At 38.7% G+C, this 27958-nt stretch overlaps 1 protein-coding gene across 5 annotated transcripts; it reads left to right on the forward strand.

Moving 5' to 3' along the window:
• The first annotated feature begins 636 nt into the window (after positions 1-636).
• lrr1 (leucine rich repeat protein 1) lies at positions 637-27953 on the forward strand. 5 transcript variants are annotated; one of them, XM_063063525.1, is made up of 5 exons: positions 637-769; positions 10791-10984; positions 11063-11161; positions 20149-20876; positions 27126-27953. In XM_063063525.1, exons 2-5 carry the CDS (start codon positions 10796-10798, stop codon positions 27376-27378), a joined length of 1269 nt encoding a protein of 422 aa, XP_062919595.1. In that variant the 5' UTR covers positions 637-769; positions 10791-10795; the 3' UTR covers positions 27379-27953. The 5 variants fall into 5 exon arrangements, with proteins under 5 accessions (XP_062919595.1, XP_062919502.1, XP_062919518.1 ...); XM_063063432.1 differs by lacking the exon at positions 637-769 and adding an exon at positions 8870-9004; XM_063063448.1 differs by lacking the exon at positions 637-769 and adding an exon at positions 10136-10218.
• Positions 27954-27958: the final 5 nt, after the last annotated feature.

Consider the following 27958-nt stretch of genomic DNA (forward strand, 5'->3'; position numbering starts at 1 on the left):
AAGTCAAGGTGATGCCATGTTTTCTTTGCAAATTCTCATACAAATTGATAAGTAGCAGAGGAACTAGCACCAATCCCTGCAGAATACCACTGGTTCGCCATTACCACCTTCCACCAGTCCAATTTTGTATCCAACTGGCCAGCTCACCCTGACCATCTCAGTTTCCAGATCAATCTACCATGTGGGGACTTGGTCAATATTAATTAATTAATTAACCAATAATTAATTAATGGTTTCCATGGAGAATGAAAGGTAGCAAAAAGACGAGTTTAACTTGCAGATTTTCCATGCCTAAAAAAAGTCAGCCACCAGAGAGCGCTGAAACTTCTGGAACTGAAATATATACATAAAATAATCTTTGATTGATCTGGGCAATTATACTCTGTTCTCCTCTCCACGGAATCTGCCTGTCATTGAGCTCCTTCAATATCATATTTACAAGAGCCTGTATTTTCCTTTTGTTTCCGGCTACTGTTGGTGGAACAGGCGCCAGTCACCCCGAGGCCCCAGTTCCGGGGCCCATTATGACTCCACAGCGCCGCCTCTGGCTCCAGCTAGATCGCACCTTGTGTGAGCAGGGCGCCCCCGCGCCGCCGCACTCGGTGGTTGCTATTGGTGAGGATTTGCGCCAATCAGCTGCCCGGATAGGAGGAGAGCCAGACGCGGGCTACCTGAAACTGGTCGCTGGTGTACGGTGGTCCGGCCCGACCCGGGTTGGTCATTGTTGGGGCTTCTCACTCGAGGCGACCTTTTTTTATTATTTAAAACGGTAAGTATATCTCAATTGTAGACATTCGGGGCGAATGGGTCGTGAGCTCGGCCCCTGGGCGATTAAATTCAGTGGGGCCGGGTGGGGGGGGGGGGTTGTCATCGCTCTCCCTTATGTGTTGGGTCCGTTCAAGGCCTGCAGGTCTCCGTGACGGGCTACAGATTTTGTTTGAAATCTTCGTGTACTTTTACTACGCCACCGGTTTTCTTCCCACGTCTTGGAGATGCTCCTCCCGCGCCTAACAAAATAACAATAAAAACAAGATTAGCTACTCGGGAAGTCGGATAACATCAGAGAGGAGAGAAACAGTTGAACTTTTGAGTCATTGACTATATTGCAAAAGTGAGAAGGCTTGCAGATACTCTCTTACTCCCTGACCTACTGAGTATATCCAATACTGCCTTTACTTCAGATTTCCTGTTTCTGGAGTTATGTAATTATTGCCTCAAGTATGTTTCTTCATTGTTTTTGGCAATTGGACATTTGCTGATTCAAGCATTTATTATTCATTCTCAATTGTCTTCAAAGATGGCAGTAAACCTTGAACTGCTGAAGCTTTTTGGATAAAAGTATTCCCACAGTGTTTGGGGGGGGGGGGTTCCTTCAGCTGGATTATAATAGTAAACAAATAGTATATTTTCAAGTCAGGATGATATGTAGCTTGGAGAAGAAAATAAAGATTTTCTCAAGTACTTGTTTTCCTTGTCCTTCATGATGGTAGATTTTGTGAGCTTGGAAGTGTTGTATACACTATTAGATATAGGAGCAGAATTAGGCCAGTTGGCTGAAATAAGCCTTCCATCCACCATCGAACTATACTGACTATCAAATACTTTGCTATGCTATCACTTACCTGAATTTGATCCGCAGCCTCTGGTTATAGAATAGCTTGGCGATAGAAATACTTGCATGGATAGTAGTTAACTGTCAGAGTACCAACTTCAATTGGACAGTTTACCACATTCCAACCACAGTCAGGGTTTCTACTGAGGAGAAAAGTTTCCCAACCAGTCCAATCTCTCCTCATAACTGATATGTGTGATTCCAGGAAACATCCTGGTGAATCTCTAATGCAATCACTTTCTTCCCTGAGCTGATGACCACAACTGTACACAGTTCTCCAGCTGTGGCCTAACCAAAGTTTTGAAAAATTGTGCCATTACCTCCCTTTACTGGTACTCAGTGTTCTGGATAATGCTGTCTACTTTGTGGGTTCTTGGACTTCTCCATCGAGATCTCACTGTTCATCAGTATTCTTGAGGACTTTGCCATTTATTGAATATGTCCTACCCTGATCATTCAGATGGTCCTCTGACAACATTTAAATACTATTTACACAAGTAAATCATTCCTTTCAATAATTAGCTAGAAATTCTTTGGTTATGAGGTAGCTTATGGTAACAGGGCAGCAATAATCTTAGTGCGAAGGGGCAAGCCAGATTGCTGTCCTGTAGCTTGAATAACAAGATGTTTATGTGATCATTGAAGGTGAACATTTTTGCCTTGACAAAAAGATGCCCCATCAAGTACTTTAGTGATAGGAACTGAAAAATGCTGGTCAAACAGCATTCGTGGAAAGGCAAACCAACAACTCATCGTGGCCTGGATGGTGAGGGTCCTTGATAATGGATGCTACTTTCCTATGTAGATGTGCTCAATGCTGGGGAGGGCTTCACCTGTGATGGACAGGGCCGTATCCACTACTTTTGTAGGCTCTTCATTCAAGGGCATTGGTGTTTCCATACCTGGCCGTGAAGCAGCCAGTCAATATACTCTCCACCACACATCTGTAAAAGTTTGTCAAAGTCTTGGATGGCATGCTGAATCTTCGTAAACTTCTAAGGAAGTAGAGGCACTGCCATGCTTTCTTTGCATTTGCAATTGCACTTGCGTGCTGGGCCTAGGACAGGTCCTCTGAAGTGCTAACGCCGACGAATTTGAAGTTGCTGATCCTCCCCACCTCTGATGAGGTCTGGCTCATGGACCTCTAGTCTCCTCCTCCTGAAGTCAATAGTCAGCTCCTTGGCCTGCTGACATTGAGAGAGAGGTTGTTGTCCTGGCACCATTCAGCCAAATTTTCAAGCTTCCTCCTATATGTTGATTTGGCCAAGCCCAGAGTGTTGTCAGCAAATTTAAATATGGCATTGGAGCTTTAATCATCTTCACCTTGTCCTTGTTCTGTCAAGGATGAATTGGCGTGCACTGCAGATCCTTGTGTTCCTCTAGACATGAATATTCTATCAGTTGTTGACCTGATGAAAGTCATAAGCTTATTGCAACCAAATTTGTTAATATTTTTGGCACAGCAAGTAGAGCCTTTGTTTCATGAACTCCAGAGGCCTGGGCTCGGTCCTATTGTCCAATATTGTCTATGTGAAGTTTACACATTTTCCCTGAGACTGTATGTGCTCCCTCCATACGATCCTGTTTCTTCTCCAAAGGTGTGTGAGCTGGTAGCTGAGTTGATTCCTGTACATTGCTACTAGTGTGTAGAATCTGAGGGGAATATGAGGAAAATAAAATAAGATTGGTGTGAATGGGTGCTGTTGATTAATGGGTGATCAGTGGGGCCAAAGTACCTATGTGATTCAACAGAAGAAAGCAGGTTTTGAGAAGGTATTATATATGCTGGGTGGGGTGGAGATACGTCTCTGCCAAAGGAGGTCTAAGGCATTCCTTCAGGTCATAGCCTGAAGGTCACCTGCGAGCAAGGAATAACACCTGCTTAGTCCCCTCTAATCAGGGTCATTTGAAGCCACTGAGAAAGTGGTGGATGGTCATATGAGCAGCTGGTGCATATCACAAGTCCTGGTGATGTGGCCACTGACGCCAGGCAGACAGTCTCTGAAGTGTATCGATAATGGCTGAGGTCAACCGTCTCGAAAGAATCTGCCCAGAAGAAAGCAAACCATTTCTGTAGAAAAAATTACCAAGAGCAATCATGGTCACGGGACCATGATCGCCTATGTCATATGACATGGTATATAATGATAATATATGTCTACAAGTTAAATGTATGGATGAAATGTGGCAAATGAAGTACAATGTGAGTACAGTAGTTACAAAATTTTGGTAAAATATATAGAAAAACAGGATGTTTATATGGAGACACTGCACAATGCAGCTGTACAGAGGAGTCTGGTGTCCTCATACAGGGAGTTAATAACAATGAATTAAAATAGAATACTGCAAAAGGATGGGAGCCTACAACTAAGGAATTCGGGCTGTAACTATGGAGCGTAAGTGAGACAACAGCTAGAGTACCGTGTGCAACCTTGCCCTCCTTATTTAAGGATAAATGTACTTTCTTTGGAGAAGATTTGCAAAATCAGCTCCTGGGATGAAAGATTGTTTTGTGTAAGACTGGATGATGTGCAAGTTTTGGAAAGGGCGCAGAAGAGGTTTAGCAGGATGTTGCCTGGATTAGAGGATATGGGCTTTAAGAATAGATTGGACAAACTTGCACTGTTTTCTCTGGTGTGTTGGAGGCTGAGGGGAGACCTGAGAGAAGTTTATAAAATTATGAGAGGCAGATAAATGGTGGATAGTCTTTGTTCCCATGGTAAGAATATCAAATACAGGAGGGTGTATATTTAACATTAGAGAGAGAGAAAGTATAAGGAAGATTGCAGCACAGGTCTTTTTTAGTTAACACAGAGTGGTAGGTGCCTGGAGTGGACTTGAGGGGATGCACTGGAAGCAGGTATGACAATGGCCTTGTAGATACAGGAGCCTTGGGCCCCGCATCACCAGGTTCAGAAGCAGTCATTACCTTTCAAACATCAGATTCCTGAGCCAACATGGATGACTTCACTCACTTCAGCACTGAGCCGATTCCACAACCTATGGACTCACGCTCATGAAGTGCACAACTCATGCTATTGGTGTTATTTACTTATTTTTGGGTTTGCGTGGTTTGCCTTTTGCACATTAGTTGTTTGACAGTCTTTGTATGTAGTTTTTCATTGATTCTATTGTATTTCTTGTGAAGGTCTGTAAGAAAATGAATCTGAGAAGTATATAGTGATATTTACATATTTGATAATTTACTTTGAACTTTGGCATTTTTTTAGATCGACACATCAAAGTTCAAAATAAAATTTATTATCAGAGTACATTCATGTCACCACATTCAACCCTGAGATTCTTTTTTCTGCTTCAGGCATCAAAAGCAGTATATTTAAGAAAAAACTGGTACAATTCTACAGCCTGTTGGGAATCTCCAATGTACACCAGTGCCATCTTTACGTCATCAATATGTAGGGAATGGAGTGATTATACATCATGTCCAGCCAAGAGAGCAACACAGATATCATGGGCTGAGGATCTGTTCCTATGTGGTGCTGTTCTATGTTCCAAGATCTTTACCCAGGCTTCTCTACCCAGAGAGTTTTGGAGGCTGGATTATTGAATATGTTCAAGGCTGTGATAGGCAGATCTTTGATCTACGGGAAGAACTACAGTTGCAAGAAAAAGTTGGCGAATCCTTTGCAATTAACCTGGATTTCTCCATTAATTACTCAAAATGTGGTCTGATCTTCATCTAAGTCACAATAATCGACAAACACAATCTGCCTAAACTAAATAACTGTACTTTTCGTGTCTTTATTGAACACATTGTTTAATCATTCACAGTCCAGGCTGGAAAAAGTATGTGAACCCTTGTATTTAATAAATGGTTGAACCTCCTTTAGCAGCAATAACCACCACCAAACATTTCCTGTAGCTCCTGATCAGACTTGCACAATGGTGAGGAGGAATTTTAGACCGTTCCTCCATACAAAACTGTTTCAGTTCAACAATATTTCTTGGATACCTTGCATGAACAGCCCTCTTTAGGTCATGCCATAGCATCTCAATTGGACAAAGGTCTGGACTCTGACTTGGTCATTCCAAAACACGAATCTTCTTTTTAAACCATTCTGTTGTTGATTTACTCTTGTGTTTCAGATCATTGTCTTGTTGCATCAACCACCTTCTATTAAGTTTCAGGCGATGGACTGCTACCCTGGCATTCTCCTGTAAAATATCTTGATACAATTTTGAATTCATTGTTCCCTCAATGATTGCAAGTTGTCCAGGCCCTGAGGCAGTAAAGCAGCCCCAAACCATGATGCTCCTTCACAGTTGGGATGAGGTGTTGGTGTGCAGTGCTCTTTTTTCCTCCAAACATATCAGTGTGCATTGCTACCAAAAAGATCAACTTTTGCTTCATCTGACCACAGAACGTTGTACCAGAAGCGTTGTGGAACATCCAGGTGGTCTATTGCAAACTTGAGACGTGCAGCAATGTTTTGTTTTAGAGAGCAGTGGCTTCCTCCGTGGTATCTTTCCATGAACACCATTCTTGTTCAGGGTTTTTTTCTTATAGTGGACACATGCCCAAAGACATTAGCAAGTTTTAGAGATTTCTGCAGCTCTTTTGCTGTTACCCTTGGGTTCTTTTTCATTTCTTTCAGCATTGCACGTTGTGCTCTTGGTGTGATGTAGGATGGCGACTCCTAGTGAGAGTAGCAACGGTACTGAGTTTCTTCCATTTGTAGACAATTTCTCACACTGTTGAGTGATGAACACTCAGGTCAAATGCTTTGTAGCCTTTTCCAGCTTCATGCATCACTATAATTCTTCTTAAGGTCCTCTGAGAGTTGTTTTGATTGAAGCATGGTGCACATAAACAGATCTCTCTTGAGAAGAACAGGCTCTTTCAGTAACCTGACTTTGTGTGTTTTTTTTAATATAGAGCATGGCACCTCTACAACCCTCGCCTCCAATCTCATCTCATTGACTGGAACACCTGACTCCAAATAGCTTTTGTAGAAGCCATTAACCCAGAGGTTCACATTTTTTTGAAAGTAGACCGTGATTGTTTAAATGGTGTACTCGGTATTGACAAGAAGAAGTACAATTGTTTGTGTGTCATTAGTTTAGGCAGATTATGTTTGTCTGTTATTGTGACTTATGAAGATCAGACCACATGTTATGAGTAATTAATGGAGGAAGCCAGGTAATTGCAAAGGGTTCACAAACCTTTTCTTGGAACTGTACATAGACTACGTTTCTTACGTACTTGTACTTTCCCTTTTTTTTAAAGGTATTGCTATCTTGTTGATCCAATATTCTGCTCTCCTCCTCTGGAAAGTGTCAACTATTAGAACCAGACTCGCATCGTCACATTTATTGTCATTTGTCAATCTCTTAATACATTATAATCTTCATCGACAGACATAAGCAGTGGTGAAGTTGGCTGGTGGAGGTAATTGATTTGTCTAGAGCAAATGTTAATAGGAGGTCAGTGAGAATGGGGGAGAATTTTTGAAAAATGCTGAAACTGAGATATCGCAGATAATGGAAATCTGAAACGGATCAGAGAATGATGAAAATATTCAGGCAGTCAGGCAGGAACAATGGAGAAAGGAAAACCCTGAATTAATGTTACAGATCAATAGCTTTTCATCAGAACTTGCCAGTTCTAGAACAAGCCAGAAAGACAGTTATCTAAAATAATTGAATTCGTTGTCAAGTTTGGGAGCTGTAAGGTGCATCATCGAAAGGTGAGATGTTGTGTGTAGGGTGTCACGTACCCCGTGACGGGAATAAAGAACCAGCAGAGATGGAAAACACTTTGGAGTCCAGTATTGCTATTAACTAATAATATTTATTAGTAACTGTGCAATACAGTAATATAAACGTAGTTAAATCAAACAGGTTAGCAATGATTATATATAGGTAAGTATATCAGTAAGTGTGGAAATATATATGAAAAACCAAGCTTCAAGTCTGGGGTAAAAAGATACAGTCTTACGATGATGAGTAAAGTTCAGTTCAGACTTCAAACTGCTTTGCAATAAACTTGTAGAGTTAAGCATCTTTAGTTGCAATTTAACTAAAGGAACTTTATTGAGAGATTTGGAAGAGTGGACCACCACCAATGCATTCACTAAATAGGGCTGCTTATCACCAAGCCTGTGACAAAGTCCATTCCAGGTATTGAGTTGAGTAGTGATGGAGAGAGAGAGAGAGATTTGAATCTTCAATTGAGCTGACGCCGTCGATCTTCTCGTTGTCCTCCGAAATCCTTCAGAAGTCACCAACTGTGACCACAACAAAGGGGACCGGTTTTCTGTGGTGGAGCTGTCAACCCAGGCAAAGGTTGGACACATGGACAACTCCCCACCGGTCAATCCCTTTTCTCACTGCAAGAGCAACAGATCGATCCTCCAAAAACCCACTTTTTCTGCAGGCACAACTAAGCTCATTCAGTGTCCAAAACGTGTGTCTGAGGTCTAAATCATTTGACCTATTTATCTCACCGTACTGGATACCAGCTGTCATTCAAATAACTCCTCCTCCTCTTCTCTGTGTAAGAAATGCACAAGCAGTCGAATGTCCTTGAGAAGTATAAACACGCTGCTGGAAAATCATAACATCGATTGTCCATCAAATAACGCTGCCTTCGGTCACCATAGCAACTTACGAGCTGCTCAGTGCCATCTCCGACTCAGCAGAAATCCAAAAGTTAGCCAGTTCTTTCTCGTGCCTTAAAGTCCAAAAGTTAGTCTTCGTCTCTCTCTTTCTTTCTCTCACTCTCTTAAACAACATGTCGGTGTTAAATATCTCTCTCTCTCTCTTTTCAAAAGCACCGTTCATAGGGGTAATTCAGGACCCCATCACAAGGGGTTCATTGGTCATTGTCCTGCCAGGTACATTGCAACACTCAAAACTCAATATTGAATTCAGTGATTCCAAATAACAGACCTTTTCATTTTGTATCAGATCTGGTCAGTAATCTGTGATGCTGTCTGTTTTTTCTACGTTACCTGATTTGCTTCCAGTATTTTACAATTTTATTTTAGGTTTCCAGCATCGGTTTCAGATTTGCCTCATCAATAATGGAAATGGGAGGTGTGTTTTGGCATCCCCTGGAATGAACTTTGTCATGGGCTCGGTGATAAGCTGCCCTATTTAGTGAATGTATTGGTGGTGGTTCACTCTTCCAAATCTCTCAATAAAGTTCCTTTAGTTAAATTGCAACTAAAGATGCTTAACTCTACAAGTTTATTGCAAAGCAGTTTGAAGTTTTACTGAAGTGTTGCTCGTTATTGGCTACATAGCTCCTGCAAGCTGCATGTGCTAACTTCCTTATGGTGCTTTTGCACTGAGGGTCTCTAGGTGTCTTCCCCACGGGATGTGTTGGTTTTCCCCTGGTTTCCTCCCATAGTCCAAAGATGGTACCAGGTATGTTAATTGGTCCTTGCAAAATTGTCTCATGATTAGGTTAGGGTTAATTGGGGTTTTGGGGTTGCTGGGACAGCGTGGCTCGGTGCTGGAAAGGTCTCCTTTGCTGTATCACTAAATAAATAAAATCAGAATTTTGAATGAACTCATTTAATTAATGGTAAAATTCCTGAGACATGTATAAAGTCTGTTGTGAAGTATTTCCATGTTTGTAACAGATTTTTTCCAAACAGTGGATCTTGTTAAAAGTTTTGAGCTACAGAGGAGATTTAGATGGTGCCTACACAATTTTGTATATATCAGTGAACAAATGCATAGAAACTGGTGCAATAAGAACTTGCATTTGTATGTCTTCTGTTTTTTGGCTGACAGTCTTTGCACCACACCGGAAGTTTTGCATTTCTGTGTCCGTTGGCTAGTGTGTATCACAAAGACACATTTTATATCGAGAAAAATTAAAAAAAATTCTGTTAACACTACTTGTCGTTATTTATTAATGTTAGGTTCTTCAGAACCTCAGCTGAGGTAAATCTTTACTATTAAAGGAATGGAACACTTTATAAATTATTGTCCCATTGCAAAAATTGTTAGCGTTTACATTGAATCGTCCTCAAAATTTAATAGAATTATATTTGAGAATACTTGGGCGTTTTTCTATCAAATAATAACAAGAAAAAGCGCTTTCATGTGGTAGTAATAAACTAGGGGATTGACGCGGGCTACATGAATGCCACAAAACTATCTTTTCCACTCTGAAATATGCTTATTAGTTACAAGCACCTCGCTGCGATTTGTTTTCGGCTTGTGACGATACTGATTTGCATAATGTGCAGAACACGGCGAACGTGACCGAGTATCGTTCACAATGTTCTCTGGTACAAGACTGGCCTCTTCGATTTGAGCTTTTATTGTACCCTCGTGGTTGTATCCTACGTGCCACGGCGGCGTTTCCTCATGGCGGTTCCGGCGTGTAAATAGTATCTGAAAGATAGTACATTGCATGTGGACAGTCAAGTCTTGTTTAATCCATTCTCTGCGAACCATTGTAAACTTTAGTAATCAATAACTAAATAAGGGACTTATGAAAAAAATCGTTAGCGAGGATTAATAGATTAAAATCACGTTTCTAGTGCTGTCAAAACTATAGCAACATACAAGTACAATAGAGTGTGTATTTTTATTGGAGATTAGGAATGACACTTCCTGGAATATGGGTACGTTTGACAGAATGAAGCAAGTGACCTTTGTCCCAGTTGGCGTTTTTTTACAGAGCTTTGTAAAGCTTTGGTCCCTTTACAAGATTATTTTAAACAATTTTCATAGTTTATTGAAATGAACTTCAATCCGTAGTTTCCCTCTTCTCTAAATATTCTCCCTCCCCACAGTAGATTTGATCCCCGAATTTCCCGTGTTTTTTTTACATAAATTCCTCCACCATTCACTCCTGTTCCCTCCAGGATGTACGCTTGCTTTCCCCTCTCTCCGGCCGGGGGTGTCTTTCTCGGCCTGTGTTATCTAGTTCTCCCTCTTGACCGCTGTAATTTTCAATGACCCACAGCCGTATTCGGTTGATTGGCGCGGAGGGGAGGGAAGGGGGCGTTTTCTCCATTGTGTGCCACGATCTAAGCTCCCATCGGAGTCGGCTTTAACCGCGGAATCAGCCAATCGGGAATGAAAATATCTGCATTCATACTAGCAACTTGTTTATGTGCTAGGCGTCCAAGGGAATGCTGTATTCTCCAGTAGTCCAGAATTATGTCTACAGTGAGCGATCATTTTATTACAGATACTATGAAACTCCAGTGTGAAGTGGAAGTCATCAATCGGATGCTCCCAACCTTCGGTATGAGGAACAGAGGGAAGGGCAACCGAGCAGTTCTGTCAATAGGAAAGCACCATGATCGGGGCATCAAAAACAACTCGGCAACCATTCAACTCTTGATTTGTACAATAAAAGACAAATCGGGCTGTAAATATAAGGTGCGTGTATTCTTATATAACTTATCATATTAACTTTATAAAGCCTAGAATATATTTTTAATGAATATCTCCTTGCAGCTGAAAGAAAATATAGAACAGTTTTTCACTAAATTCGTGGACGAGGGAAAAGCTACCATCAGACTCAAGGAGCCAGCAGTGGATGTCTGTCTAAATAAGGTATAAAGTGGCATTTTCTCACATCTCAGTTTTAAAAGTTAAACCTGTTTGTGTTGTTAACATTGAAATGATTCATTATTATTCATTATTACCCACACACTAAGGTTTTGCTGTGATTAATGTAGTAACTATGATAGCAGCTTTTTTTCTGCTCAGATCAGCAAGATGGAAGTTAGAGCACAACTTCAATGAAACTTGTGTGTGGTTATAATGGTCCTATGCTATTTTGGACAAACCAAGCACAAATTGTATCAGCATTTTGCAAAACACCCCTGTTCAGTCTGCAAGGATGACTAAGCTCCCAGTTGCCTAACACTTTTTATCTTCTATTCCGTTCCCATTCTGGTCTCTCTTACAGTGTCCCAGTAAAGCCCATTATGAGCCTGAAAAAAAGTATTGATTCTTTGACTTGGCACATTACAACCCTTAGAATTATATTCAATAATTTCAGATAACCAGCCTTTTTGTTCAGTCAGGTCATTTAACTCTTTATTGATTCTGACTGACCTGTTGAATATTTCCAACATTCCTTTTAATTAGTTTTGCAGCAACTGCAGAGTTTCTCTCACTACAGTATTTTTTTTATTCTTTCCTCTGATCATTTTAATTTCCTTCTATTTATATCTCTTCCAGACAAATCAGCAGTACTTTAAAAAGCCTTTGTCAGCCTTTCTCAGCTAACACCACCATCACATGTCAGTCTTCCTCTCTTGGTCTCCATCCTCTTAGAGACATTCCCTTTGTTCTCTCCATTGCCATGACCCCCAACCCACCCACCCATCCACCACCACCACTTCTCTGTAACTTAAAACACACTTGAATTCAACTTCGTCCCAACAGAGAAATTGCTGTATATCCAGCATTTTTTTTTCGCCTTTATTTAAGAAACTTTGCAAGTTACCAGTTCATTTATTCGGTTCACAGAACTATCAATGTGCATATTTGTCTTGAATAGTCAAGGATCAATGCTCATATCACATTTATTGCCAGGAGCTTATATTTCTCAGTTCTGGCACTGTTTTAATATGTTCCCATAGTGTTCTGTAACGAGGCCAGTTTCTTGAAAGTTCTTAATTGCAGCCTCTACGCAGTCAAAATGTATGTCAAAAACAAACTTTTTCAGTTTATGCAGAACAATCTCCAACAAAATATGTTTACCTTGTCCTTTCTGATCATCTGGTTTCTAACTGTATCAGCTACATAGTTTTCACCCATTATTCAAATACTTCCAGGAATTTCTTCAAAATTCTTATGATCTTCTTTGATGTTAAGATCCATAATGAGCACTTCACCTTTCCTTCCAGTCTTTTCCTTGTTTGTGGTGGAGATTCAGATAATGTGCTCTGCACTTTGTAGTTTCCTTCCTACGCCATTCCAGCTGTCTACCTCTACCCCATTTCAAAACGTGCCTCCCATCTTCATTTTGATGCCTTCAGCTGCTTTACAAATTTCAAATTACACACAAGGTGCTGTATAAATGTCATCATTCAGGAGGAGCATGCTTTCTTCCTTAAGTTGAAATACCATAGTTTCAAGACCCGTTCCGGGGACTGAGGGCATAACCCAGGCTAACACCTCAATGTTTTGAGGGAGTGCTGCATGATCAGAAGTGATATCAAACTGAATCCACTGATTGGCAGATGTATTGATCTTTTTTGAGTTATTTGGGGGAAAAACAGACTCTCTGAAACAATGTTTATTATCATATAACTTTTGTGAAACCTGACTGTGGCGTTTCTTATGTTGGAACATTGGCTACATTTCAAAATACTTCTCTCGCATTAAAAATTGAAGATGAGCTAATTTGATCAAAACAGATAAGTTCCTGAGGGGTTTTGACAAAGTGTTTGTGATGAGCATGCTGCTTCTTGTGTAAGTTCCTAGAAGTAGGGGTTGCCAATTTAAAGACAAATGTGATGATGTTTTCAAAAAATTAGAGGCTTATGAGTCTTAAGGATTTTCTCCATTGAAGGTATCCTAAGACTCTAAGCCATGGCTTCTTGAAGAGTTAAGCAGATACTTGATAAAGAGGGCAAAAGGTTACTGGAGCAGGTTGGAACATGGAGATGGGATTATAGTCAGATTGGATGTGATTTTGTTGAGTAGCCTTGATTGGCATTCTTCTGCTCTTAATTCGTATGTAAATCCTTTGTCGTTTAAGGAATTGTCTTTCTTAAAATTTCAATTTCAGGCAACTTTGTTTAGCTGTATATACTAAAGAATACAGTCGATGGTAAGTGCAGGAAGTTAGTTCTGATTTTGAAGGTAGACAGTATAATCAGGGAAAATCTGTTTAACTTTTAATAGTTTGACATCATGTACTCTATTTAAATGTAAGCAACGTTTTACATGACGTTAATCAATTACAACATATGTGCACTTGTCTGTATATTTGTAGCTATTTGAATAACCTTTGTTTCATGGAAGTCACTTTGTTATATTTGCAGAACTTAAATGAAATAAAAAATTAGCTGAGTATTGTGAGACAACGGAATGTTTTTGTGTCCCAGGATGTAAAGTCACTTAACTCCATATATTCAGTGGTTTCCTCCCTGGCCACATTACTAGGTATACCTGTATGCCTCATTAATGCAAATATCTAATCAGCCAATCATGTGGCAGCAACTGAATACATAAAAGCATGCAGACGTGGTGAAAAGGATCAGTTGTTGTTCAGACCAAACATCAGAATGGGAAGAAATGTGATTTTCACCATGGAATGATTGTTGGTGCCAGATGGGGTGGTTTGAGTATCTCAGAAACTGTTGATCTCCTGGGATTTTCTCACACAGCATTCTCTAGAGAATGGTGCAAAAATCCAAATAATATCTAGTGAGCAGCAGTTCTTTGGGTGAAAACACCTTGTTAATGAGAGAGGTCAGGAAGGAACGGCCAGAGTAGTTCAGGGTGACAGGAAGGGGACAGTAGGCCCTCTGTTGATCTGGGTCGACCATGAATGTTGTATCCTATGCAAGCCAGCATAGTCCGACATGAAGAGCAAGCTGTTGCCCATGTAACAGGCTGCCCTCCGCACACAACTGTTAAAACTAAAGGGACAGCTGAGACCAATCAGTTTGACACCAGCAACAGCGCAGGAGTTGCCAGTCAACATTGAACTCAATGTAGGATTGCCTTAGGCATACCAGCTCCGGATTTCCTTCCCCATGAGTGGGTATAGATGCAAGGCAACAGAAGTTTGAGACCAGAGTTTTCGTTCTCCTAGATAAGCTGCCAACCATGGCTGATGAGCCCCATCTGCCTGAAATGAAAGGTCTTAAAGTGCCAGTAATCCACCTCTTCCCCTTCTGTCAGTAGAAATGGCCCTGCCAGGCATAGTAGATAAGCCACATGTAGTTGTCAGAGGCTATTTGAGATGCACGCCATTGGGAGCATTTAATGGCTTATCTCCATTAATCCCCCCCCGCCCCCCCGGGCTGTGTCAACCTTAAGGAACCAGAAGGCAACAGTAACCCAAACAAACATGCATTACAATAATGGTGTGCAGAAGAACCATGAGCTTACCAGAGGCCACCTTATTAGGTACAGCAGTGGTACCCAACCACCAGGCCACGGCCCGATACCGGGCCACAAGGAAACGATATGATTTGGCTATATGAAACAATACAAGTCAGCTGCACATTTCCTCACTTCCTGTCACGCACTGTTGAACTTGAACACCCCCCCCCCACCCCCTTTGGCCGGTCTGCAAAAATATTGTCAATATTAAACCGGTCCGTGGCCTGGTGGTTGGGTGCCTAATAAAGTGCACACTGAGTATATTTCATTGAAAGGAGAATTGTGAAGGCAGTATTTTGAAGCAGTTCCAAATTGTTTAAAAGTGACAAGCATATGCGTGGGTTAAAGATTTATCTCTAATAAAAATTTGCTAAAGGATAAAGTGGAAGGATTCAGAAAGGTGAAAAGAAGTTAATACTGGGAAGAGTTTAAAGAAGGTAGACATACTTTATAGAGGAGAAATCCATCAGTTAAAAGTGAACTAACTATAACTATGTTCCTGAATAAAGAGAGCAAGACACATAAAATGCTGGAGGAACTTGGCAGGACAGGTGATATCTCTGAAGAAGAATAAGCAGACAACAGAAGTGCTGCCTGACCTACTGAGTTCCTCCAGCATTTTGTATTTGTTGCTCTGGATTTCCAGCAACTGCAGAATGTATTGGGTCCTAAAAATAAAGTTGCACTGTATAGAATCTAGAAAGTAAAAAGTAAATTTCAAGTCATATAAGTCAGTGATAATAAATCTGATTATAATTCTGAGCTGAGTGAGCCAGTTGATGTGATATGTTTAGAATCTCAGAAGAACTCTTAAGTTGCAACATTATAAAGTCATCATCGTGTTCAGAAGTATGTGATTTATATCAATGGGGGAACCAAGTGTAATATACCCAAGTTTGCTGATGATATAAAACTAGGTTGTACTAGGATGCACAAAGGTTTTATGGGGATATAATGAATGGGCAAGTGCATGGCAGACATAATATGTGGGAAATAAGAGGTCATCCACTTTAGTAGCAAAATAGAAAATAGTGATATTGAATTTGAGGGACCTGGGTGTATATCAATTACCAATTAGATTATGTGTAAGGACAACAAGCACTTAGGAAAACAAATGGTATGAATTCAAGGGTAGAGGTGTCTTGCTACATGTCTATACCTACAAAGGGCTCTGGTCAGATCGCATCTAACATATTTTACACAGGTGTGGTTTCCCTAACTAAGCAAGGTTATAATTGTAATAGAGGAGGGAGGTGCAATGAAGGTTCACCAGATTGATTTGTGAGATGGAGGATTTGTTAATCAAGGAGAGACTAAATAGACTGTGCCCATGCACTTAAAGAAGAGTGAGTGATGATTTCATGAAAATGTAAAAAAAAATTCTCAAGAGGCTTGTTAAGGTAATCGGAGTAAATATTTCTCCCTACTGAGGTGGGGGGGGAGGTGTCGCAGTTTCAAAATAATGGGCTGACTATTCAGTTCACAGGAGAAGAAGAAACTTTTTCAACCAGAGGGTGGTGAATCTTTAGAATTCTCTATCCAAGAGGATTGTGCTGTAGTATATTCAAGGCCAAAATCAATAGACTTTTGGATATTAAGGGAATCAAAGCCTTCATGACTGATCTTTCCCATTAAAAGATGGGTGGTCTTTAACTGTTTGCCAACTTATGGTGTATTGGTACAATATTTGTAAAACTACAAATGTAGAGGGGTTCTATTAAATTGCATAAATGTATTTCTCAGACAAATGCGCATGTGCGTGTGTGTTTGCACGCGTGTGTGTGTCTGCCTCTTGGTGCTTCGTCATAGTCATACTTTATTGATCTCAGGGGAAATTGGTTTTCGTTACGGTTGCACCATAAATAATAAATAGTAATAGAACCATAAATAGTTAAATAGTAATATGTAAATTATGCCAGTAAATTATGAAATAAGTCCAGGACCAGCCTATTGGCTCCGGGTGTCTGACCCTCCAAGGGAGGAGTTGTAAAGTTTGATGGCCACAGGCAGGAATGACTTCCTATGACGCTCTGTATTGCATCTCGGTGGAATGAGTCTCTGGCTGAATGTACTCCTGTGCCCACCCAGTACGTTATGTAGTGGATGGGAGACATTGACCAAGATGGCATGCAACTTGGACAGCATCCTCTTTTTAGACACCACCGTGAGAGAGTCCAGTTCCATCCCCACAACATCACTGGCCTTTCAAATAAGTTTGTTGATTCTGTTGGTGTCTGCCACCCTCAGCCTGCTGCCCCAGCACACAACAGCAAACGTGATAGCACTGGCCACCACAGACTCGTAGAACATCCTCAGCATCGTCCGGCAGATGTTAAAGGACCTCAGTCTCCTCAGGAAATAGAGACAGCTCTGTCCCTTCTTGTAGACAGCCTCAGTGTTCTTTGACCAGTCCAGTTTATTGTCAATTCATATCCCCAGGTATTTGTAATCCTCCACCATGTCCACACTGACCCCCTGGATGGAAACAGGGGTCACCGGTACCTTAGCTCTCCTCAGGTCTACCACCGGCTCCTTAGTCTTTTTCACAAATTAGCTGAGATAATTCTGCTCACACCATGTGACGAAGTTTCCTACCGTAGCCCTGTACTCAGCCTCATCTCCCTTGCTGATGCATCCAACTAGGGCAGAGTCATCAGAAAACTTCTGAAGATGACAAGACTCTGTGCAGTAGTTGAAGTCCGAAGTGTAGACGGTGAAGAGAAAGGGAGACAAGACAGTCCCCTGTGGTGCCCCAGTGCTGCTGATCACTCTGTCGGACACACAGTGTTGCAAGCACACGTACTGTGGTCTGCCAGTCAGGTAATCAAGAATCCATGATACCAGGGAAGCATCCACCTGCATCGCTGTCAGCTTCTCCCCCAGCAGAGCAGGGTGGATGGTGTTGAACACACTGGAGAAGTCAAAAAACATGACCCTCACAGTGCTCGCTGGCTTGTCCAGGTGGGCGTTCATTTTGATAATTCTGTGTTTTCATATGTAATTGTTCAAACAAATTTAAAAATAAGTAGTGCTGCTTATTTGCATACAACTGGAACGCTCCTCCTCCAGTAAAGTCAAAATGAACTTGGGTGCTGTACCTAAGTTATTCATAGAATGTTAGGAAATGAGATTAGGGGAGGATAAATCAACTACTTGTGAGAAGCAGAGAAAGAAGGGTTATAGTAATTGGACTGTAGAGGTATCTATTTTGATTCACAGAGACTGAAGATACATGGCAATCATGTCTATGCTGATAATTCCTATTATTGTAATAAATGTCAAAAAGAAATATCTTATTTGCTATTTCAAAATAGTCACATAAACTGCTCATGTACAGTCTTAATCCAGTTTTACTACTGCACCGTGATAAAAATCAGCTCAGGTATTCAATACCTACTACTTTAACAATGGCGGTTGAACTGGACTTGAAATAGCACTTTTAATTCTGTCTTGAACAGTATGAAAGTAAAGAATGAGACACAAGATACTACAGTTGCAGGAATCTGGAGCAAAAAATAAGCTGCTGGAGGAACTTAGCAGTTTGAGCAGCATCTTTTTTTGGGGGTGGGGCGCGGGTGAGGGATGTAACAAATCATTGACTTTTTGGTCAAGACCCTGCATCGGGACTGAGGTGACTAGGTTGGGATTGGTGTGGAGTGCTGAGCGTTCAGACGGGATGAAGTGAGTGGAGAAGTTGAGGCAGTTGGTGTGATGGCAGTTAGAAATGAAAAGCTCGACAGATGTGGTGCTCAAAAGAAAGGGGAGTGTTGGAGATCTGAAAAAGAGCTTTCAGTGAGGGGAGAGGAAAAGAGCACCATTTTGCTGCACAGTAGAGTGGGCAAACATGACAGGCCCAGGATTCATCATGCTGGGGCACAAGAGTACAAAAGTAAGACCTTGGCAGATGATTAACCACTCGGCATCAAAAGCGGGGGAGGTCAGGTGGGGTGATGAAGACCTGACAGGCAATGGGGCAAAGCCTAGGTCCAGAAGCAAGAGACTAATGGGAAGGGAGGGTGAGATGGGGGGAAGGGGAGGGTTAGGGGAAGAAGAGAGAGGAGCGGTGCTGCAGGTAGGATACTAGGTGGGGGGAGGGCAAGGGGCCCATGGTGAGAATCGTGGCATGGGAAAAGGGAGTAAGATCCAGTGGAGTTGTGAGCCTGGAACTGAGCAAGCTTTTGAGCCTTCTGAGCTGATACGGCAGAGGTTGCAGAAGAATTTCAGACCCTGGTACATCTGAGATGGTGGAGCATGGGATGTGGAGGGAAAACTGTGGGGAGAAGTGATGAATTGCATGGACGTACCTGAGAGCCTGGCTGGGGGAAAATCCAGGAAAGCGAGGTCCCAGGGCTGCTGGAGGGAAACAAAGGAATGTCGGAGTATGGGATGTAAAGGGAAAACTGGGGAGAAGTGATGAGTTGAATGCACATACTTGAGATCCTAGCTGGGGGAAAAACTGCAAAAAATAGAAATAGAGCTCGAAGCTTGCAGAACAAGATGGCGATGAAGACAAGTCCTAATGAAAGTTGTGGCTGTAGTAATGAATTTTAATAAGAATGTCTGAAGAGCAGGGGCAGCAGTGAGAGGGAGTTGGAAAACTGCTGTTGAAGAGATGTAGAAAATCTCTTCAAAATCAGCATGTCTTGAGACTTTGCAGTGAAGTTGCAAAAGTGAAAGGCAGATGATGGAATCTGGAGCATGACCAAATAACAGGAGGATTCCTGATGCAGAGTCTCAACAAGTAATGTTGAAAATTCTGCCCCACCTTCCCAATTACCCTACTGAAGATCATGTCCTACCAGCAGTTTGATTTTTATTTTGAAAATCAAAGTCAGTTGACCTTGGGTGATTTGGATTTCAATACCTTGGGTTGACATTTTTTTTGGCTTGAATGTGTTAAGTATCTTAAGTACTTGTAATGAGGAAAGGTTGAACTATTCCACTATAGCTTCCACTTTTACATGTACAGCTTTACAGGAAGTACATTTCAACAAGGAATGTTATATAGATTGGTTATACCTCTCTATCTCCTTCCGATAATCCACTATCCCATTGTTGAGAAATCCCAGTCGTTTAATATCTGGTTCACTGGGCCCCTGTTCCTATTGAGATAGAGTTATAACCCATCTATACAACATTCCTTGCTGGAATGGACTTCCTGTATGCTATTTTTAAAGACAATTTCAAAAATATTATTCCGATAATTGGAAAATTTGCCTATCCTGCTCAGCAAAGCGAAGGTGCCAGAAAATGAACCCTAATACAAGTATTGACACTCAAATGACATACATGTTTCAGTAATGTTAAAATCTGATTCCATTCTGTTTTCTGGGGAATAATTACTTGATGGAGCATAGTTCGGAATGGTAAAACAAATGTCTTATCAATAAATCAAAGTTAATATTTTTAAAATAGAACTTAATTGTAAACAATGAACAAATATTTCATAAACTGTTTTCTTTTGTTAACAGGCAGATGTGAATAATTTGAGGAATTTCCTTTCAGCTTTAAGGCTGGCTCACCGAGGTAGTGAAATAGACACTATATCACTGTCCAACCTGGCTCCAGTGAAAACCTCTGAAGTCGAAAAACCAAAAACCAAAATGGTAATAACATCAAGAAAGGATTATCCTATTACTACAAATTTTCCATACTCTCTAGAACTTCTGCAGGTTTCCTTCTGCAAACTGGCACGTGTGGATATGCGAATGCTTTGCCTACGAAGACTACGGAAACTGGATCTCAGTAATAACCACATACGCAAACTTCCAGCTACCATTGGAGACCTTACTTGCCTATCTGTGCTTGTTTTGCATAATAACTACCTGGAAACATTCAGCGTTGGATTGTGTAATTCCACTTTGCAAAAATCTCTGCAATTTTTGGACTTGAGCCACAACCATTTACGAGCTCTCCCTCTTCAGTTCTGTCAACTGCAAGAACTCGTTCATCTAAAGCTCGACGATAATGAGTTAGTCCAACTTCCTTACAGGATAGGACGGCTAACTAAACTACGCTTCCTTACAGCAGCACGCAACAAGTTGCCTTATCTTCCATGTGATTTCCAGTTGCTATGCCTTGAGAATGTGGATCTATTTGGAAATCCCTTTGAACACCCCAACCCCCTTATTCCAACAATCCATTTGCAGATTCCAATGACTCTATTAGAATCTGCAGCAAGAGCAACAATAAATTACAGGTAAAAGATCTTAACTTTTCTTAAAATTATGATTATTAATGAGTTTTCTGTAGTTTAGCAGCAATGTGAGATGGTCAATTGAGCATATTTAAAGTTACTTTCAAGAGATAATTAGTATATAGATCTAACTGCATTTCACACCTCCCACCATCCCGCAATTTTTCTTATTTCTGTTTGTCAAAACCCAAGGGTTCTAGACCAACTGCAATATCACACTAAATGAGATTTACCTGAACCTTCCTTTTCAATAGTCTTGACTAATCAAACTGTTGTAGTTTAGTAAGTTCATCCAAATTAGGGGGGGTAATGCTTTACGTTAGAACCTCTTTGTTTTCTCCTTTCTCCCAAGGTGAATGCGATGTGGCAACAACCTAATGACATTGATAGGGGAACTATAAATTCAAATTCATGGTTTGGATGAGCCTCTAATCTTCAAATGATACCTAGATGCCTCAAAAAGATTAGAGTTTTTCTTTCTTTCTCAATATTTTTATTAATTTCTTACATAAAAGAATACAGAGTACAGTAGGATATATAATATATATCGATACAATATATTGAAATCACAGATAAAGTGTAATTACCCCATATCCATATAAAATTAAATTTAAACATAATATTGAAAAGAGATAATTTTATTATACAAAAAATCTAAACCCACTACCAGAAAAAAAAGCTGTTAGGCTTTTAAAAAAAAAAGGAAGAAATCCTTAACATAGAGTAAAACATATTATTAGCCAACATACGTGTTTAATAGCAAATTAAAGATTTTGAAAATAATTCAAAAATGGTCCCCACAATATTAAAAAATCTTGTCTATGTTCAGAAATTGAACAGTGAATCTTCTCTAAATTAAACATGACGTAACATCATGTAACCAATGAGTATGAGTAGGTGGAGTGGGATCTTCCACTTTAGCAACAATGTCCTCCTGGCTATGAGAGAAATAAAGGCCAAAATACGCAGATCATGTGTCTCCAAAATAATATCATTTCCTCCAACAATACCAAATAAGGCAGTCAAAGGATTAGGTTTAAACTTTACTTTAAAAAGCACCGAAAAAGTTTGAAATACTTCCTTCCAATATTTTTCAAGACTCAGACAAGTCCAAAACATATGGATTAGTGAAGCTTCTCTATTATTACACCTATCACAAAAGGGAGATATAGCCAAATAAAATGATATCTTTAGACATATGGGCCCTATGAACCACTTTAAATTGTAGAAGGGAATGACGGGCATATAACGATGCGGTATTAACTAATTTAAAAATTTCATTCCAAGTGTCCTCAGAAATTGAAATCTGTAAGTCTTGTTCCCAAAGATTTTTAATTTTATCTAAATGAATATTTCTCATTCCCAACAACATACCATAAATATTAGATATAGATGCATTATGGAAGGGTTTCAAATTAAAAATTATATCAAGTAAATTTTTATCTAGACTTTTAGGAAATGTATGTACTTGAGAACGCAAAAAATCTCTAATTTGTAAATATCGAGAAAAATGAGTTCTTGGTAGGCTATACTTAACTGACAGTTGTTCAAATGAAGAGATACTGCCTCCAACAAACAAATCATGAAAACATTTAATACCCAATCTATGCCACTCTTTAAAAACTACATCAGACATAGAAGGTTTTAAAAAAAAATAGAAAAAATGGGACTGATAAGTGAAAAACTCAATAAACCAAAACATTTTCTAAATTGTACCCAGATCCTTAAAGTGTGTTTAACTACAAAATTATCAGTTAAATTACTTAAAGATAAAGGAATTGAGGATTTGAGAAGAGGAATGATAGAGAATTTATTAACAGAGTTAGCTTCTAAAGAAACCCAGACCAGACAGTCCTCTCGATTAATATAATATAACCAAAACGTAAGATTCGGTATATTGACCGCCCAGTAATAAAACCTAAAATTGGGTAAGGCTAAACCTCCATTCTTTTTAGCTTTTTGAAGATGAATTTTATTTAATCGAGAGATTTTATTTTTCCATATGTAAGAATATATAATAGAATTCAAAGAATCAAAGAAGGATTTCGGGATGAAAACAGGTATGGCCTGAAATAAATATAAAAATTTAGGCAAAATATTCATTTTAATGGAATTGATACGGCCAATTAACGATAAAGAGAGGGGTGACCAATTTGAAAGTGCCTTCTTAACATAATTCAGAAGTGTAAAAAAAATTTTCTTTAAAAGGGAATTTATAATTCCTAGTAATTGTTGCGCCTAAGTAAGTAAATTGATTTCTTACTATTTTAAAAGGAAGGTTAATATTAACTAATACCAAATTATTCAAAGGAAAATGTTCACTCTTATGAAAGTTAAGTTTATATCCAGAAAACTGACCAAAGCAGGAAAGTAAAGAAAGTAGAGAAGGTAAAGAAGACTCCATATTAGAAATGTAGAGCAAAAGGTTATCAACATAAAGTGAAACTTTGTGGGTAATATCCTTCCTTAAAATGCCAGTGATATCATTAGATTCCTGGAAAGCAATAGCTAAAGGTTCTAAGACCAAATCAAAAAGCAAAGGACTCAAAGGACAACCTTGTCTAGTTCCACAATAAAGTTTAAATGGTTTAGCGTACTGACGGTTAGTAAGAACCTGAGCGGAGGGAGATAAGTAAAATAATTTAATCCATTGAATAAAATCGGGCCCAAAGTTAAATTTTTCTGAAGTTTTAAATAAATAATTACATTCAACCCGATCAAAGGCTTTCTCAGCATCTAAGGATATCACACATTCTGAAATCTCTTTAGAAGGAGAATAAATAACATTCAATAAATGACGAATATTAAAGTGGGAGTATTGATTTTTGATAAATCTAGTCTGATCATCAGAGATAATAGATGGCAAAATATTTTCAATCCTACGAGCCAGAAGTTTAGATAAAATTTTAGTATCAACATTAAGTAAGGAATTAGGTCTGTAAGAACAGCATTCAATTGGGTCCTTATTCTTTTTAAGAATAAGTTAAATAGAGGCTTCATAAAAAGATTGTGGCAACTTGCCTAATTTAAAAGAGTCAGAAAGGACTGAATATAAACGAGGTATAAGCAAAGAGGAAAAAGCTTAATAAAACTCTCCAGAAAATCCATCAGGACCCGGAGCCTTCCCCGAGTGCAAAGAGTGAAAAACATCGGCAATTTCCTCATAAGAAATTGGTTGATCCAACAATTTTCGAATATCATGAGAAAGTGTAGGAATGTTTAATCGATCTAAAAAATTATTCATTAATTATCTTTAGGAGGATCAGAATTATAAAGTTTAGAGTAGAATTCTCTAAAAGCATTGTTTATTTCTAAATGATCAGATGTTTTATCACTATTAGCTTTACAAATTTCTTTAATTTGACATTTAACTAAAAGGTCTTTAACTGGTTAGCTAATAGTTTACCTGTTTTATCTCCATGAACATAAAACTGACTTTTATCTTTTAAAAGTTGCATTTCAATTGGACAAATTAAGAGCAGATCGTATTTAGTTTTAATTTCAACATGTCTTTTATATAAAACAGGATCTGGAGCCAAAGCATATTTTTGGTCTAATTGTTTCAACTGATTGGCTAATTCAATTCTCTCCTTTATTAGCTTCTTTTCTTAACACTTGCAGTAAAAGAAATAATTTGTCCTCTAATATAAGCCTTAAAAGCAACCCATAAAATAAGACTAGGAGGCTCTTCTAGCATATTCTCTTCATAAAAAAATAATTTGTCTCTCCAAAAATTTTTAAAATCTTTATCTGATAAAGTTGGATTAAAACACCATAATCTGTTTATTTGGGAGATACCCGGAAGATTTAAAGATAAAAACACAGGAGCATGATCTGAAACAGCAATTTCTTTATTTTCACAAGATCGAACTAATGGAATCAGTTGGCTATCAACAAAAAAAAATAATCCTGGAATATGTATGATGAACATGAGAAAAAAAAATGAGTACTCTTTATCTGTTGGATGCAAAAAAAATGCCAAACATCAACAATATCACATTTCATTAGAAAAGATTGAATAAAGGAGGCAGATCTACTACAAGTCAATCGTTTAGAAGAAGGATGATCTATAACAGGATCTAAACAACAGTTGAAGTCTCCTCCTAAAACCAAAGAATATAAATTTAAATCTGGTAAAAGCAAAAAAAAGTTCAAAAAAAGCCTGGATCATCTATATTCGGGGCATACAAATTAGCAAATACCATTAATTTATTATCTAATTTCCCTGAGACTATAACAAAATGTCCATTGGTATCAGACACTACATTATGTTGAACGAAAGAAACTGAATTGTCTATAAGAATCGAAACTCCTCTTGGAATGGAAAGATAAACCCTTCCAACGGCTGAAAAGACGTAAATTATCACATTTACAAACGTGTTTCTTGTAAAAAAAAATTGAGACATTCAATTTCTTAATATAATTAATACATTTCACAGGATGGTTTAATCCTTTCACATTAAAACTAAGTAAATTAAAAATATGGTCCATTTTAAATATTGCTTAAAGGAGATGTGTGAATAAAAACCACTGCAATATATATTAAATCCAAACAATGAGCTTTAAGAAAAAGTAACCAAGGAACAAATGAAGCTAAGAGAGCCAAACAGCTGATAGAAAAAAAGAAAACCACCCCCCCATCCCCGCCCAAAGAGAGAAAATTGACCAAAGGGCAGTCGACAGCTAAACCTACCATTTCCTCCCAAAACAATCTACTGGCTGAGCTCCAAAAAAAAATTTTCAAGGCAAAAATGCATTCCAGCAAGACACAACAAAAAAAGAGCAAAATTAAACATTTTTTTAAAAAACCTCATTAAAATTATAGTATAAAAATATTAGAAAGAAATATGAAAGTTCAGATCATATTAACTTAGGAAGTATTAACTCAAAGAAAACTTACTAATACTAAATCCTTAATTTTCTAAACAAGGAAATAGAAGTACAAAAAAAAATTAGAAGGTATACCAAAAGTAGTAAAAACAATTGTTTATAAAAGAAAGTAATGAACAGTTAGACTGCTGATTTCTAAAACAAAAGGATCTATCAGGCAGATGCAACATAAGTTTGTGTGAAGAATCATTGAACAGTTAAACTTCTGAGATTGATTCGGCACTCAAGAAAACCTGCACCTCTTTGGTGGAACGGAACCATCTCGGAGAGCCATTTTTCAAAAAGATTCTAGATGAGCGGGGTAATGAAGTGAGGGCTTAAAACCTTTATTATACAGATCAGACATGATTTTTTAAAACTTGAAGCGTTCATTCAACACCTCAGGAGAAAAATCTTCCACATTTCTGAACTTCTGGTCTTCATAATCAATCATACCTTTCCAATGAGAGTCACGAATTAAAAGTTCCTTTGTTTGAAAGTCGTGAAGACAAATTATCACTGAACGGGGTTGTCCTCTCAGTGGAGGTCTAGGTACAGGCAATCTGTGAGGTCGGACTATTTTAGGTGGAGATTTTAAAATATTTGGAAATAATTTAGCCAAAAGGTTTGCAAAAAATTCCGAAAGCTGATTGCCCTCCAATGACTCTTTAAAACCCAGAATATGTAGATTTTTTCTTCTGTTTCTGTTTTCTAAGTTGGTAATCTTCTGTCTTAATGTTTCGTTAACCTTTAACTGTTTATCACAGATCTGTTCCAGGTCGTCAGTCTTCGTGTCGAACATCGTCAAAGTGTCTTCGTTCTCTTTTATCTGTTTATCGTGTTCACTTAAAAGTGTTTTAAATAGAATCCAATTTTCCATCCATCCGTTTAAATTCAGTGCTGAGTTGCTGGAACTCCTCCGAAAGTTCATTTTTATGCTTCCGAAGTGTCACTATAACAGATTCCAAAGTTACAGGAGGGTCCTCTTTTTTAGTAGCTTTAGCACGACTCATCATAAACCAATATTGCGTTTAAAAGTAAGTTTTCAAAACAAGCTAGAAGCAGTAAATTAAAGAGAGTAGGAGCGCATATAAAAACACTGCTACTCCATCAGCCAGTAGGATCTCTGATTAGAGCTTTTAAAATTTCACAGCATAAAGTAATGCAACAAATCAAGCTATTAATACTCTGCATCTTGCATAAAATCTAGTATCAGACAGAAATTAATGTATTACCTTTGCATTGTCATTTATTTCCATCACCTAAATGGTCTGGAATAGCTTTTGAGTACATTGTTGTTTAAAGGCTGCTTAAGTTGCATCCTGAATCATGCATAGATTCATTCAGTTCTAACTAAATGTTTTTTCTTTGCTTTTTCTAAAGAATTGTGTACGGGCCACATATCCTTCCAGCTCACCTGTGTCAAGATCTGGATTTGATTAAAGGATGCCTTTGCAGAAGACCTTGTCTGAACTCTTTCATTCAAATTGTTGTAAATCTGAATTTACATCAGGTGTCCCATACGGTGGTCCTGGTGGACAATATGGGTGGTACTGAAGCCCCAATTCTCTACTATTTCTGTTCTTTAACTTGTTACTCACAGTTCCTTGATAAGTATCAACAACGTAACAGATAGTCATGAAATGTTCAAGTTAAATGGTAAGCTGTGGAATATTCTGCCAACATTAATTTTTGACCATTTTAAGCAATGCAGAAACTTGATGTACATGTTAGCTGTTTTTCTAAAATATCCAGCTTTGGTACATACTACTTTGGTGAGTGAAGCTGACCAAAATGTACATTTTAAGAACATTATAGCAAGGTTTTGGACTACAAAACTGAAATCAGTATTTTTGGGACAAAGCCATTATCTTGAAAAGTTCTATATTTTAGGTATTGAGTTAAAATTATCTTTAGCTGTTTGGCTACTATATTTTGTATGTACTCTGTGGAAGATTTTTGATAGGAAAACTTGCATTAGTAAACAAAGCAATTTAAGTAGACCTTGAGACTGGACTAAGTCATAGATAATTAAACTTTATAAAAAATTGCACAGCAGTATTCTGTGTAGAGATCACTGTTTTCGTTTTGCAATTCGTAAACCTAAAATACAGTATATGCATCTTTTTATTGAGAAGACAAATGTTTAATGAATTTCTTCCATTGTATGTGGCATTTTCATTTATATTTAATAAAAAAGTTATCATGTTCACTAA

Source organism: Mobula hypostoma, chromosome 1, assembly GCF_963921235.1.
Source record: "Mobula hypostoma chromosome 1, sMobHyp1.1, whole genome shotgun sequence".
NCBI classification, from domain to species: Eukaryota; Metazoa; Chordata; class Chondrichthyes; order Myliobatiformes; family Myliobatidae; genus Mobula; species Mobula hypostoma.

Bases quoted from the DNA above. Each gene is read 5' to 3' on its own strand.
- lrr1 (XM_063063278.1), top strand. From the start codon at position 10,463: ATGTACGCTTGCTTTCCCCTCTCTCCGGCCGGGGGTGTCTTTCTCGGC. The intron at 10,985-11,062 runs GTGCGTGTATTC...ATCTCCTTGCAG, and splicing joins AATCGGGCTGTAAATATAAG to CTGAAAGAAAATATAGAACA. The intron at 20,877-27,125 runs GTAAAAGATCTT...CTTTTTCTAAAG, and splicing joins AGAGCAACAATAAATTACAG to AATTGTGTACGGGCCACATA.